Below are 15,631 nucleotides of genomic sequence, written 5' to 3'. Positions count from 1 at the left end.
CAAAGCTACCTAGAACCCACCCTTGCCTTCAAGAAGCTCCAGCTGGAGCCGGGCAGGAACCAGGGCTTACAGATTTAAGGCCAAAGGTGACCTGAGCCCAGCCTAAAGGAGGGAAATGTGGAAAGATCATGGATCTTGGGGGAGAGAGGCGTCCTTCCCACCTGTGCGGAGGGGGTTTGGGGGGGATCTTTGAGGGGCATGCTGGAAATGGCCGGGGCACCTCTCAGGCATAAAAACAGTACCTGCCTCAGAGTTACCTCAGGGTCCGAGGAAAAGCACCAGTCAACGAACCACATGCCTGGCACTCGGGAGCAGGCAGAACAGCTGGTAATTGAAATATGCTTTTCCTGCCCTGCTCTGCAGATTATGAAGGGCTTTTCCCCTCCACTCTTCTCCCTGGCCCTCCCGCCGACGCTGGGCAATTCCCATTACAGAGAGGAAGCGACAGAGGAGGAAGGGCAGTGGGCTTGGCCGAGGGCCTCAGCAGCGCCGGGCTGTAAACCTGGCTCCAGACCCTGCGACCTGGGAGACCCCTGCTTGATGCAAACCTGATACATGTATGGAAAGTCCCTACGTATGACAAATGCAGACAGGGCTGTGGCAGGCAGGCAGGTGGGAGCCTCTGATGGCCAACAGACAGGCGACATTGAACTTGGAGCAACAATGCTGCGCTGGGATCCATCATAACCAGAATAACAACAGGAAGCGTTTATACGGTGCTTTTGCTATTTTCCTGCTCATCGTTCTACTCATTTAACTCTCTCAGCGACAACCCCGTGAGGTCGGTGTTATTACACTCTCCATTTTGCAGGTGAGGAAACTGAGGCGCATGGTCATGACATCCCTCAAGGAAGATCAGACAACGAGCTGCCGGCAGAGGCAGAAGGCTAACTCAACTGGTCTGCCTATGCTTTCCCGCCTCCTCAAACCTGGCTGGGGACTCCGGGCATCCCATGCCCCACCGTCAGCAACACCAGGATCCTGACGCTTCCTGCGCGGGTTTCCAGCCTCCGAGTCTTTGCCTGTGCCGTGCCTCTGCCCGGCCTGCCCTTCTCTGGCCCAACCTTTGTTGTGGGCACAGCTGAAAGGCGCTTAATAAAAGAATAGTGATTCCACCCGACAGTTACCAGCTGACAGGGTCTCTCTGTCTTTGGAGGGCACGTCTGGGACGGCCTGACTCAGTGGTTCTCAACCGTGGGCGATTCTGCCCCCCAGTGGGCATCTGGCCATGTCTGGAGACAGTTTTGGTTGTCAGGACTGGGAGAGAGGATGGGTAAAGGTCGAGGATGCTGCCAAACACCCTATCGTGCACAGGACGGCCCCCACAATGAATGCCAAGGGTGCCGGGGCTGAGAGTTAACTGTGTACTTAAAACAAGCCCTAAAGGACCCCTCGAAAAGGGAGGCAACCATTCTCCCAGAGCAGCTGAAACCGAGGACCAGGGGGAGGCTCAGGGCAGCCACTGGGAGAAATACGTCGTGTTAAGAGGCTGCAGGTAGAGAGAACCAATGGCGAGTCTTTGTAGGTGTGATTAAATTAAGGGTCCTGTGCTGTGGGGACTGTCCTGGATGATCCAGGGGGCCCTAATGTAATCCTACAAGGGTCCTTATAAAGAGGGAGGCAGAGGGAGATTTGACCACGGAAGAGGAGAAGGCGATGTGATGGTAGAAGCAGAGCCTGGGGTGATGTGCTTTGAGGATGGAGGAAGGGGCCACAAGCCGAGGGATGCAGGTGGCCTCTGGGAGCTTAACAGGCAAGGAAACGGATTTGCCTCTGGAGCCTCTTGGAAGGACTAGCCCTACCCATATCTTTTTTTTTTTTTAATTTTATTTTTTTGGCCGTGCCACGCGGCATGCAGGTTCTTAGTTCCCTGACCAGGGATCGAACCCGTGCCCCCTGCGGTGGAAGTGCGGAGTCTTAACCGCTGGACCACCAGGGAAGTCCCTTCGCCCATATCTTAACTTTAGCTCCGTGAGACTGATTTCAGTCTTGTGACTTCCACAACTAGAAGAGAATAAATGTGTGCTGTCTTCAGCCACTAAGTCTGTGGTGATTTGTGATGGTGGCCACAGGAAATGAATACAAGCCCCGAACCTCCATCCACAGGGGGGCAGGCCAGGACTTGAATCCCAGTTGCTTCTCAGAAACAATTCTCCACGCATACCGCAGCTGCAGGGATTTACATGGTTGCCTCGGTGACAGGTCTCCCAAACTGGGCCAGAGAGACCAGGGAGGATGACGTTATAACTCAGTGTTTCACAAAGTAAGAGCGCGTGCCAGCTCACAGGGCTGTTATGGGAAGCAGGTGAGCTAACAGACATAGAGAACTTAGCGGGGGGTGGGGCGCCCAGGGTGGGCTGGAAGTGTCAGCTGCTATGGGAATCAGGTGAGCTAACAGACAGAGAGAACTTAGTGGGGGTGGGGGGCGCAGAGCGGGCTGGAAGCGTCAGCTGCTATGGGAATCAGGTGAGCTAACAGACATAGAGAACTTAGCGGGGGGTGGGCGCCCAGAGCGGGCTGGAAGCGTCAGCTGCTATAATAAAAATCACCGTTCTGGTTGCTGCTGTTGTTGTACTCTCACTGTTTTCAACTACATCTTCCCGACTGGTGCAAACTGGCAGAAGCCAAAGGCAACCTGTCCTGGGGTAACGACGCCCTGAGGCACATCCACACGCAGCCCCCTCCCCACTGTGCCGGAGCCAGCACCCGGGCCTCGCACTGGGCTGGGAAGGGGTCTGGTCAAACAACCCGAGACACAAAAGGTGAAGACACACGGCCCAGAGCATTTCCTTCCTAACCTTCCACTGTGGGTTTCTGATGTGAGGACACAGCTGGTTTTTTTTTTCCTTCAGATGCCTCCTGCCTTGTTTGTCTTTCTTCTCCCTCTTCCTTCTCGGTCCTCTGGGCCTCTCCCCATCCTTCTCTCTCCCCAGCCTTTCTTGTTGTTGGTTCTGCCCCTCTATCCTTTCTCTTCCTCTCATTCCTTCTCACCCCGATTCCCTCCTCCTCCCTCCCTCCCTCCCTCTCTTGTGGTGTAATGGTTACGAATTACACCTAGGTTCAAATCCCAGCTCTGTCACTTTGAGGCTGTGTGACCTTGGGCGAGTGGCTTCCCCTCTCTGTGTTCCAGCTATAAGAAGAAGTAACATGAGTGCCTCCCTCCTAGCGTGGCTGGGAGCATTAAATGGGCCCTAGAACAGCGCCTGGCATGGAGTGAGCGCTCCCTAGTGTCCCTTTATGCTCTCCTCTCTCCCTCCCTCGCCCTCTGTCCCTCCATGACTAATGCTACCTACCTCCGCCTGAGAAGATCCCTTTACCGTTTTCCAAGCTCATTGCCTCTGTCCCTTCTCACCATTTGGGACCAAAGCCCCAGGAGGTGGGCAGGACACCACCTCTCACTTTCCCAACTGGGACATCAAGGCAGAGCTGCTCGCCCAGGCTCACTCAGTGTGCTAGAGCCCAGTCACGACTCCACCTGGGTCTGTTTTTTCTTTTTTTTGGCCTTACCGCACGGCACGTGGGATCTTACCTCCCTGACCAGGGATCGAACCCAGGTCCTCTGCAGTGGAAGCCACTGGACCACCAGGGAAGTCCCCACCTGGGTCTGTCTCAAATGTGGCTGCCCTGCCCTCCTGCCCAGGCTCTAAGGCAGGATGGCCAACCTGAGGCTCGAAATTGCCGGCACCCGTGTCTGGCTGGCCGGTGCTTCCAAATCAGAGATTTCCTCTCAAAATCCCATCTCTGGCTTTTCCTGCAAGCTTGGAAGCTCTCTGGAGCCAGATCTCTGTCTAGTCGTTAACACCCCTGGGCTTCATTTTCCTTATCTAGAAAATGGGGATAATGACCTTGCTGACGTCATGAGGCTGTCACGAGAATTAAACGGGTTAAGAAGTATAAAGCAAACATATGTCCACGTGAAAACCTGTACACGCACGATCACAGCAGCATTATTCATCATGGCCCGAAGTGGACACAGTCCAAACATCCACCAACTGATAAATGAATCAACCAGATGTGATATATACACACCCTGCAATCTTATTCGGCCATAAAACAGAAGGAAGTTCTGACAAAGGCGACAACATGGTTGGACCTTGAAAGCATCGTGCTGAGGGGAAGAAGCCAGACAAAAAAGGCCACAGAGAGTATCGCTCCATTTACCTGAAATGTCCAGAATAGGCAAATCCAGAGACATAAAGTAGATCAGTGGTTGCCAGGGGCTGGGGGGGGGGGGTGGGAGGAGGAGGAGAGTAACTGGCAAAGGTACAGGGTTTCCTTTTGGGGTGACAGAAATACTCTGGAACTAGATGGTGGTGACGGATGCGCACCATCGTGAATCTACTAAAACCCACTGAACTGTAGACTTTAAAATGGTGAATCTTATGTTATATGAATTTTATCTCAATTTTAAAAAATGCAAAAAACCTCATAAAACCACATAACGTGCTTAGAACAAGGCCTGGCCTGGAGTAAGCATTCAGTTAATGCTAGGTTGATTAATACTAACATTTCCAGTGCAGTTATTTTTTCCTTCATTGTAACAAGTTGTCTTGCTGCATTTTTTGTTTAACTGTTGTTTTGTTTAACTTTAAAGCCCAGCCCTGCTTCTTCCCATCCCACTGATAAGAAAGCCTGGAGCTCCCTCTTTTGGTGATGGCAGAGATTCAAACCACATGAGGCCCTGCCCCGGGCAGAACCCTCACCCCAGCCCTGCCCCTTAACCACAGTAAAAACCGGGGCTAGGTGCTCTTCCTTGTTCTCACAGAGCTTCTCCCCCCACCAGAGATCTCAATTACGCAAGCAGTAAACCTTTCATATCCTCATCGGTCTCAACATTCAAACCAAATTTGGAGGGAGGGTCCATCCTATCTCTGCAGGACAGACAGACAGTGATCACTGTCCTTATCTTCTGGCCACACGGGGCCTGCACTCCCACGTGACAACAGTAGGTGGCGGTGGAGAAGAGTGTCCTCTTTATCCAGGGCACATGCGCTTTGGTTGGCCACAGTCCCCACCACTCCCAATCGCCTGACTCCCAGCCTCCTGCACTCATTTACTCTACCTTCCCAGCCGCTGTAGGTGCATAGGTTTGCAGTCCCAGCTCTAAGAGAAAGCTGCCTTGAGGCAGGTCTGCAGCTGGGATACGGCTCCATCTCCATTCTCAGAAAGTGGTTCCCTCCCCTTTGCCTTGGCTCCAAGATGGCCCGACCCAGCCCAGCCCAGCCCCTGCCCACCTGTGGACAGAGTGTACCTTCATAGAGAATGCCCTGGCCATCCCTGCTCTGGAGGCATCTCAGCTTCCAGTGCCGCCCACTCTTGTCTATCAGCACCGTCCTCTCTGGCAAAGCCTTGAGCGAGGTGGTCACCCGGCTCCGCTTCAGTGCCTGAGGGCTCTGCCTGGTCGTCTGAGGGCTGCTCTGGGAGGTTGGGGATCTGCTCCAGCACCCTGCAGGAGGATGGTGAGAATAAAGAAAAGACAGCATCTGGGAGAGAAGAGTTGGGTGGGTAATCAGACGGCGCTTATAATACTGTTCATTTATTCATTTGTCCATTCAACAAAAGCTTCCTCGGACCTTTCACGGATCCTGTGTGCTGAAGCCGGGGACCTGGACGTGAGTTGGATCTGGACCCTTCCCTCGGGAGCCTCTAATTTGGTGGGGGAGACTGACCTGGACACAGCTGGTCAGAACTGAGTCTGAGACAGGGCGGTACAGAGGAATATGAGAAAGAGACTGACTGTGCCTGCAAAAGTCAGGGGAGGCTTCATGGAGGAGGGGACATTTGAGTTGGGTCCTATTGGACGAGTAGAAGTTTGCCAGGGAGGAAAAGAAAAACCATTCCAGACATTCAACCCAAAACATCCTAAAACAGGACCTGGTTTTGTGCTGAGCATGAAGAGGGACCAGACATTTGTTAGACTGAGGCCCTGCCTTTGAGGGGCTCCTAGACTGGCAAGACAATGCGGGCGGTGTGGTGAGATAGGGACACGGGAAAAGATATTCCCTGCTTCACTCCTCCCAGCCGCCATCCACCCAAGGCACAGATGGGATGAGGCCGTGGGGCCCAGAGAATAACAAGGGAGAAAGAGGAGACACCGAAGGGCTGTGACTTGAGATCCGAAGACCCGGTAAGAAGGAGATGGGCATATGGTCCTCACCCTTCCCTGCTCACTGGCTGGCACAGGGCATACACAAATGAGTCCACCTAGTCCCTGTCCACGAGGGACTCTCAGTCCAGCAAGCAAGGCAGAAAGGGACATGGAGCCTGGAGGAGACATGACCTCAAATGAGGACATCACTGGCACTGTGGGAGCCCAAAGAGGACAAAGAGAGGCTCTGGAGGGAGATGAGGTGGACTTGATCCAGCCTATGGCATTCAGGAAAGGCTTCCTAGAGATCTGACCCTGAGTGCTGGAAAGAGGAGAGGCCCTAGGGCTGAAGGAACAGACTTAGCCAAGACCAGAAGCTGAAAACCCTAAAAAGTATTTCCAAAAGTGAGTTTTCTGTGTACAGGGTTGTGGTGAGAGCTAAAGGAGGAACCAGACCATGGTCTCAGAGGTCAGGCTGAAGAGCCCAGACAGTGGGGCGATGGGGACGGTAGGGGGCTGTGAGCAGGGAGGGGTGGGGTCACCTCTGGCCATGTAGGGATGGACTGGAGGGGGAGCCTGTGGGCTGGAAGGTGGGGGAGGATCCTGGGAGGAGGGTCCAAGCAGGAGTATGTGATGCCTGAGCAGAGGCATGATGCCTCAAACATTGTCAGATGACCCTCCTTTTCCCCATATTGAGCATAACTCTCATCTTTGGGTTTCTCACAGGTACTGAAGGTATCTTCAGATTCAGAACTGTCACCTTCTGAGAGAAGGGATGATGGGGGAGAGGAAGCGCAGCTGGGCCATTTCACTTTCTTGGGAGATATTTCGGAACTGGTGTTCCTCCTTTTCCTTGAGCCTAGAGAAAGGAAGACCGAACGCAGACTGGAGTTACAGAAGTCCTTTCCAGGAACCATTAAACCAGAAACCTGAGGTCATATTCACCACTCTCTTCCCGTTGACCCTCACAGCCAAGTTTTACTACTACCACCTGAATAATCTGAACAAACTTTCCTTTGTTTTAGTTATTCTTTCCTAAGAGAGGCTTAGCCTCTCTTTTATATCCTCAAGCACTTTATCACAGTGTGGTCTCCTTTAGGTAACTTCTTCAGATCTGTCTTCCAGTTCACTGTTCTCCTTCAGAGAGTGTCTAGTCTGGAGTTTAAACCATCCAATGAGTTTCTGATTGCCACGATGATATTTATTTTTATCATCAGAGATTTTATTTGGTTCTTTTAAAATCGGCCTAATCAACCCTAACTAGCTTTCGTTCCTTCACTGTACCTTCAATTACTTCTTTTATTTCTGTAAACATAATAAATGTGCTTTGTACATATTCTCGTCTGTTAATTCCAAGGTCTCTGGTCATTGCAGGTCTGATTCTATAGTTTGTGTTTCTCCTGGCAGTGGCTTGTTTCCTGGTATCTTTGTTAATTGGTTGGGAGCTGATGTGCCTGTTGGAAGTCTAAGGTCTGTCTTTAAAAGATGTTCCACAAGAAAAGATTTGCCTCTGCTGGGGCGGAGGGCACCCACCACTCATCACTTTATACTAACTTTTCTGCTTGTATTTTTTGGGGGCCACACAGATCAGTATGAATTCTGGCCCCAAACTGGTTAAGGATGTGAGTTCTTGGTTAGGAGTTCTCAGAGAGGACATTTTTCACTCACAATCAAGGCTGAGACAGACAAATGTCTCCACATATTTTCTCTGTGGAGCAATTTTTTCTACCACTGAAAAGTCCCAGATTTTAGAGGAGGTTTCCAATCTCACCCCTGTGCTGCTCAGGCCCTATGCTTTGTCTCCTGTACTCCATAATGACCAGCACACAGCCCAGGACCAGTACCCCCTATAGCATTTGCTCAGCCCTGTGGGTCTGTGTTTTTCTTTCTTTTCTTTCTTCCTTCCTTTCTTCCTTTTCTTTCTTTCTTTCCTTCCTTCTTTCTTTCCTTTCTCTGTCTCTGTCTCTCTCTCTCTCTCCCTCCCTCCCTCCCTATTTATCTATTTATTTATTGCCTGCATTCGGTCTTAGTTGTGGCAAGCAGGATCTTTTGTTGCAGCGCGCGGGCTTCTCTCTAGTTGTGACGCAGGGGCTCCAGAGCAAGCGGGCTCTCTAGTCGTGCGTGAGGGCTCCAGAGCACATGGGCTCTATCGTTGGGGTGCGTGGGCTTAGTTGCCCCGTGGCATGTGGGATCTTAGTTCCCTGACCAGGGATCGAACCAGCGTCCCCTGCATTGCAAGACGGATTGTTAACCACTAGACCACCAGGGAAGTCCCTGTGTTATCTTATTGCTCACTTCCCTGTAATTACCTTACTTTCCTACCATTCAGCCCTATGAATATAAAGATATTCTTTATATTTTATCCAGCATTTTGTGATGTGCTGAGCCATAAGGGACTTTTCCTTATCATCTAGTCTGCCGTATTACTAAAACCAGAAGTCTTCTTTCAGTTGACACTACCTCAGCCGGCATACTTGGTCTCTGGACTCCTGGAATGGCCTCCTAACTGGTTTCCATGCCTCCAATCTACTTTCCACACGTAGCATTCAGAGAGGTCTCTTCAAAATGCAAATCATACTGTGTTTCCCATTTGGCGGAAATTCTTCCATGGCTCCTCACCACATCAGTGATTACTAAACTCCTTACCCATGGTCTACAAGGCCCCACGTGTCTGCCCCCAGTACAGCTGTCCTTCTTTACTTCTCCAACATGTATGGCTCTTCCCCATACCATGCCTCGATGCCTGAATTCCTGTTCCGACCCCCTCACCTTGCCCCCAGTCTTCACTTGGCTAACTCTTATCATCTCTAGATCTCGGCTCAAACATTACCCACCTAGGGAGGCCTTCCCTGACCCTCCCAGAAACACATCTCCTTTATGTGTGTTCTGTGGTCCATCCATTGCCCTTCTGTTATCATGCACTCAACTAATAATTGTTTATTCAATGTCTGTTTGCCTTACCAGCCACCAAAATCTCTGAGAGAGCAGAAACCAGGTCCATCTCACCTGTTACTACATCCCTGGGCACAAAAACACAGCACCTAAGTACACAATAGGCAGTCCAAGTATGTTTGTTGCCTGATGACTGGGTGAATGAACAATGAGTGAGGCCCAAGGCTGGCATTAGGGAAGGCTGGGGTTAAGGACTCAGGCTCTGATGGATGGACCTAGAGATTATCATACTAAATGAAGTAAGTCAGACAGAGAAAAACAAATATCATATAGTATCACACATGTGGAATCTAAAAAAAAATGATACAGGACTTCCCTGGTGGTGCAGTGGTTAAGAATCCACCTGCCAATGCAGGGGACATGGGTTCGAGCCCTGGTCCGGGAAGATCCCACATGCCGTGGAGCAACTAAGCCCGTGTGCCACAACTACTGAGCCTGCGCTCTAGAGCCCGCGAGCCACAACTACTGAGCCGTGTGCCACAACTACCGAAGCCTGCACGCCTAGAGCCCGAGCTCCACAAGACAAGCCAATGAGAAGCCCGCACACCACAGGAAGAGTAGCCCCCACTTGCCGCAACTAGAGAAAGCCCGTGTGCAGCAACGAAGACCCAACACAGCCAAAAATAAATAAATAAATTTATATAAAAACATGATACAAATGAACTTATTTACAAAACAGAAACAGATTCACAGTCTTCAAAAACAAACTTACGGTTACCAAAGGGGAAATGTGTCGGGGAAGGATAAATTAGGAGTTTGGGATTAACATACACATCACTATATATAAATAGATAATCAACAAGGACCTACTGTACAGCACAGGGAACGCTACTCAATATTCTGTAATAACCTATATGGGAAAAGAATCTGAAAAAGAATGGATATCTATATGTATAACTGAATTACTTTGCTGTACACCTGAAACTAACACAACATTGTAAATCAACTATACTCCAATATAAAATGAGAATGGGAACCAAAACCATACACTAAGGATGAGGAGAAAGACAGGCGGAGCCTGGGTCCCTTACGGCATCATGGGGACACCATCTGTACACTGGACTGTCCCCTCCAGACTTTTTGTTAGAAAGAAAAACAAACCTCATTTGTTTAAACTCTTGAAGTAGTGTTTTCTGTTACTTGCAGCCAAACACACTCCTAAATGATAAAACGAACGTTGCTGAACTTTCTGCCACGTATGCCAACTTCCTTCTGTGGCCTTCAGATAAGCAAATCCACTTCGATTTACCAATGTAGGATCTGTGCTTGGGCTTTCCATTGGCCGGGACCTACTGCTGATATTTCATTCATTCAGTCAACCAATCAGTAAGATTTCTCAGCACCCAACTCTGTATCAGGCACAGTCCTGGATGCTGTGCAAACAACAGAGCTTACAAACCACGAGAAACTTCTATCCTTACAGAGCTTAAAGATGAGGAGCAATATAAATGAGTAAAATAATATATTTAATACAGTTGATACTTACAAGTACTGAAAGGCAAGATAAAGCAGGGGCAGGGGACAGGGGCTGTCACATGTAGGAGGATGCAATTTAATTAGAGGTGTCAGGGAAGGCCTCTCTGAGCAGGCAACAATTGCATAAAGACCTGAATAAAGTGAGAGAGGGGGTCATGCACCAGATGAGGGAAGAACCACCCAGAGAGAGAGAACAGCAAGTGCAACAGCTTAGAGGTCCAGGGTTAGGAGATGAGCTCTGAGAGACAACAGGGACCTGATCATGTCAGGCTTAACCTGGGAAGGTAGTGAGCAGGGGAATGACAGGGTCTGACTTCGTTTTAACAGGGTCCATCAGGCTGCCACTTGAAGAGAGCTGCAGGGAACAGAGAAGAAGCAGGGAGACCAGGGGAAGAAAGCTTCTACAATATTGGTGAGGTGAGGGTGAGATGGATCAGGGTGGTGGCAGGAAGTGGTCCAATTCAGCATTGAGTTTTTTAAAAAATAAATTTATTTATTTATTTTTGGCTGCATTGGGTCTTCGTTGCTGCTCACAGGCTTTCTCTAGTTGAGGCGAGTGGGGGCTACTCTTCATTGTGATGCACGGGCTTCTCACTGCACTGGCTTCTCTTGTTGCAGAGCACGGGGCTCTAAGGCACAAAGCCTTCAGTAGTTGTGGCACATGGTCTCAGTAGGTGTGGCTTGTGGGCTCTAGAGCGCAGGCTCAGTAGTTGCGGCACACGGGCTTAGTTGCTCCGTGGCACGTGGGATCTTCCCGGACCAGGGATCGAACCTGTGTCCCCTGCATTGGCAGGTGGATTCTTAACCACTGTGCCATCAGGGAAGTCCTCGGCATTGACTTTTAAAGGGAGAGCTGATGAGATCTGCTGGAGGGCTGCAGTCATGGGGTGGGAGAGAAAGAGGACTCGAGGATGACTCCATGGTCTGAGAAACTGAATAAGCTGAACTGCTGTTACCTCGATGGGATAGTCTATGGAAGGGGCAGGTGGGGCGTGGCAGTCATATCAGGAGCTTAGTTCTGGGCATGCGGAGACACTTATGGGACATCCAATAGATGTCAAGCAGGGAGTCTGATATATATGAATGTAGATTTCAGGGGAAGAGTCCAAGCTGGAGACAGAAATGCATGAGCTGTCAACTTCAGAGCCACGAGCCCGATAAAATGCCAAGAAACTCTGTATGGGGAGAGCCTGAGCTCTGGGCTTCTCCGGTATCCATGCAGGGTCAGGCAGACTGCAAAGGTGTCTGTCCTTCCTTCCCAAACGCACACACGCACGCACACACATCACCCCTCCTAAAGGGAGAAGCATAAAGCCCCGGTTCTTACCTTGGGAGGATGACACAGACGGCTTGACAAAGGTCTGGGACCCCTCGTGCTCCTCTGTAGGCAGAGGTTTTCCGCAGTAGGGGCAGAATTTGAAAGTTGCTTCAACACCTTTGCCACAGCCTGGACAGGAGATCATGCTAGAAAACAGAAGCGGGGTCGGGGGACAGGAAGCTGGAAGAAAACTTAATCCACTGCCGATGAGCAGTCACCTGAGTTCCCCATGATGATGAGATTACAGAAAGAAGAAAAGTTATCATACCTGGAATACCCTCTCTCACAAAGTGGCCACTCCTTTTTTTTTCTTTTTTGGCTGCACTGCACGGCATGTGCGATCTTAGTTCCCTGGCCAGGGATCGAACCTGTGCCCCCCTGCAGTGGAAGTACAGCATCTTAACCACTGGACCGCCAGGGAATTCCCAGAAAGTGGCCACTCGTAAAATGAGTTCTCAGGGACTTCCTGGTGGTCCAGAGGTTAAGACTCTGCACTTCCACTGCAGGGGGCACGGGTCTGATCCCTGGTCAGGGAACTAAGATCCCACGTGCCGCGGCCAAGGGGGGGAAAAAAAGTGAGTTCTCGCTCCGTGTCCAGCCTCTAGCCACCTGTCTCTCCCTAATGGCCCAGGGCAGGTACAAAGAAGAACAAATGCAGAGTGAAACTGCAGCACTCACAAAAGATATGAGAATGGCTTGAGGTCAATAAAAGTTCTGCAGAACTGCTCCAATCACGGAAGCATTGAGGGTCTTCAGCTGTAATTGTGATGCTCATTTCTTGAACCATGTTATGGGGAAGGTAGAGACCATTAGTGCTTACCAGATATCCACATCCTCCCCTTCACTTCCCAGGATCCTCTGCAGTGAGATTGGGGCCACTAGTTTTGGCTACTTCTGGCCAATGGGGTGTGAATGGAAGTTACTTCCCAGCTGAGGCAGTTAAGAGCCCAAGTACCTCCTCTGTCCACCCATCCTCTTCAGGGATGGCCCAGATGGTCCATACTCCAGATGGCATAGGTACAAGATGAAGCAGGGCTGCCTGGTCCATGTCGCAATCTCATGATGGGCAAATAAACTTACATTGTATTAAGCCACTAAGATTTCAGGGTTTACTTGTTACTACAGCACATCCTACCCTATCCTGACTAACTTAGAGGGGTAACGGGTGTTCACTACATTATCCTCTAAGCCTTGTGTATTTCTGCAATACTTCCTAATACTTTAAAAAATCAAAGGCAAAATCACACATAGAGCCTACAACAAATGAGGATACAGCAGGTGTATTCATTTGCTTGGGCAGCCACAACTCAATACCATGGACTAGGTGGCTTAAACAACAGGAATTTATTTTCTCACAATTTTGGAGGCTAGAAGTCCGGGATCGAGGTATCAGCAAGTTTGGCTTCTTCTGAGGCCTCTCTCCTTGGCTTGCAGATGGCTGCCTTCTCACTGTGTCCTCACACGGTTGTCCCTCTGTGTTCTAATCCCCTCTTCTTATTGGATTAGGGGCTATCGTAGTCTGTTTGAGTGGCTATAATAAAATATCACAGACTACTGGGTGGCTTACAATCAACAAAAGTTTATTTCTCACAGTTCTGGAGACCGGGATGTCCAAGATCAAGGTGCCACCGTGGCTGGGTTATGGTAAAGGCCCTCTTCTGGGCTACAGACTGACAACTTCACCCTGTGTCCTCACATGGAGGAAGGGGCTGGGGAACTCTCTGGGTCTCTTTTTAAGGGCACTAATCCCATTCATGAGAGCTCCACCCTTCCGACCTACCCACCTCCCAAAGGCCCCACCTCCTAATGCCGTCACATTGGGCATTTCATTTCAACATATGAGTTTTGCGGGGGGACACAAATGTTCAGACCACAGCAGGCCCACCCTAAAGACCTCGCTTTAATTACCTCTTTAAAGGCCCTATCTCCAAATACAGATGCATTCTGAGATACTCAGGGTTAGAGTTTCCTAAAAATATGAATTTTTGCGGGATACAACTTAGCCCGTAAGAGCAGGATGAAACTAGTTCATAAATGAAGCAGAGAAACTCAACAGGGATGACAGTGCAATAGGCATTTCCAATGAATATATTTTAAATAGCAAAAGAAAAAAGCAAAATTATTTTGTTTTTTATTCTAAGATTCAGTGTACAGTCCCAGTTATAAGCTGGGATATCAAAATAGAAGTCAAAATAAACTTGTGCTCGAGACTTCATTTTGCCTTGCAAGACAAAGTTCTTTTCTTTTTACTTTCATTTATTTATCTTTGACAAATAACAACTGTCTATATTTAAAGTGTACAACTTGTTTATATATGTGTGTGTATATATATATAAATAATTCTAATTTGCCATATATGTATATATGACAAATTAAAATTATAATGGAGTGATCATAGTTTAGACATACAAAAATGGAACTGGGCAGCCATTGAGGATCTGGTCTCAGGACTTTCCTGCGACACTGAGAACTTGAACTTTCTGTGAACTATACCTAACCCCAGGACACCAGCCATTTTTAAAACAACATCTGCCGCCTGGAACCTTGTGTCTCAGGGCTGCTCCCCCTTGTATAGATGCAACCATTCTGACCCCAACCAATCCTTGCTTAACAAACACCCTACTTCTTGCCAGCTTCATTTTTTTTTTTAACATCTTTATTGGAATATAATTGCTTTACAATGGTGTGTTAGTTTCTGCTTCATAACAAAGTGAATCAGCTATACATATACATATATCCCCGTATCTCCTCCCTCTTGCATCTCCCTCCCACCCTCCCTATCCCACTCCTCTAGGTGATCACAAAGCTGGTATCCCTGTGCTATGCGGCTGCTTCCCACTACCTATCTATTTTACATTTGGTAGTGTATATATGTCCATGCCACTCTCTTCATCCCGGCTTACCCTTCCCACTCCCCATGTCCTCAATTTCATTCTCTACGTCTGCATCTTTATTCCTGTCCTGCCCCTTCAGAACCATTTTTTTTATTTTTAGATTCCATATATATGTGTTAGCATATGGTATTTGCTTTTCTCTTTCTGACTTACTTCACTCTGTATGACAGACTCTAGGTCCATCCACCTCACTACAAATAACTCAGTTTTGTTTCTTTTTATGGCTGAGTAATATTCCACTGCATATATGTGCCACATCTTCTTTATCCATTCACCTGTCGATGGACACTTAGGTTGCTTCCATATCTGGCTATTGTAAATAGTGCTGCAATGAACACTGTGGTACATGACTCTTTTTGAATTATGGTTTTCTCAGGGTATGTGCCCAGTAGTGGGATTGCTGGGTCACATGGTAGTCCTGTTTTTAGTTTTTTAAGGAACCTCCATGCTGTTCTCCATAGTGGCTGTATCATCTAATTATAATTCTTGATAAACAACTAATGTAACTAATTGTGGCTTTGCAGTTTTTGCCTTTAGAAGCTTCCTTCATTTGTAGTCCAGTGGAACACAATTCAAGTTGCTGCTTCTTTTTTTTTTTTTAATTGTAATACGTGTATATGTATTTCTTTATTAGGATGCCCTCAAGTACTTCTTGAATCTGGGTCTCCTGGGCTGCAGTCCTAACAAACCCCAAATAAATCCCTCTTTATTTCAGTCAGTCTCCGTTTCTGAAAGTCTGGTTAACAGTATACATTATGAAACGATCACCACAATCAAACTAATTAACATATCCATCACCTCTTATAGCTCCAATTTGTGTGTGTGTGTGGGGGGGGTAAGGACACTTGAGATCTACTCTCAGCAAATTTCAAGTATACAATTAGTTATTATTTACTATAGCTG

The 15,631-nt window shown here is 48.7% G+C and overlaps 1 protein-coding gene across 15 annotated transcripts in view; it reads right to left on the bottom strand.

Moving 5' to 3' along the window:
* Window positions 1-15,631, bottom strand: part of VRK3 (VRK serine/threonine kinase 3) — a 43,223-nt gene that overhangs the window by 24,513 nt on the left and 3,079 nt on the right. For 4 of the 15 annotated variants that reach the window (XM_022585007.3, XM_022585009.3, XM_089902171.1 and 1 more), the window contains 3 exons: window positions 11,844-11,980; window positions 6,813-6,947; window positions 5,252-5,446 (listed from right to left, as the gene is read on the bottom strand). In XM_022585007.3, the coding sequence (XP_022440715.2) occupies window positions 5,252-5,446; window positions 6,813-6,947; window positions 11,844-11,979 (466 nt within the window). In that variant the 5' untranslated portion in view covers window position 11,980. Of the gene's footprint in view, window positions 1-5,251; window positions 5,484-6,812; window positions 6,950-11,843; window positions 11,981-12,102; window positions 14,575-15,631 lie in introns of those variants that run through there. The other 11 variants (XM_089902175.1, XM_089902176.1, XM_030761184.2 and 8 more) reach the window with 10 other exon arrangements.

Source organism: Delphinapterus leucas, chromosome 20, assembly GCF_059928025.1.
Source record: "Delphinapterus leucas isolate spDelLeu-1000000601 "Yukka" chromosome 20, BTC_Dleu_Yukka2, whole genome shotgun sequence".
Lineage (NCBI taxonomy): Eukaryota > Metazoa > Chordata > Mammalia > Artiodactyla > Monodontidae > Delphinapterus > Delphinapterus leucas.
The sequence above is the reverse complement of the archived record's forward strand: the minus strand, read 5'-3'. Positions and strand labels throughout refer to the sequence as shown.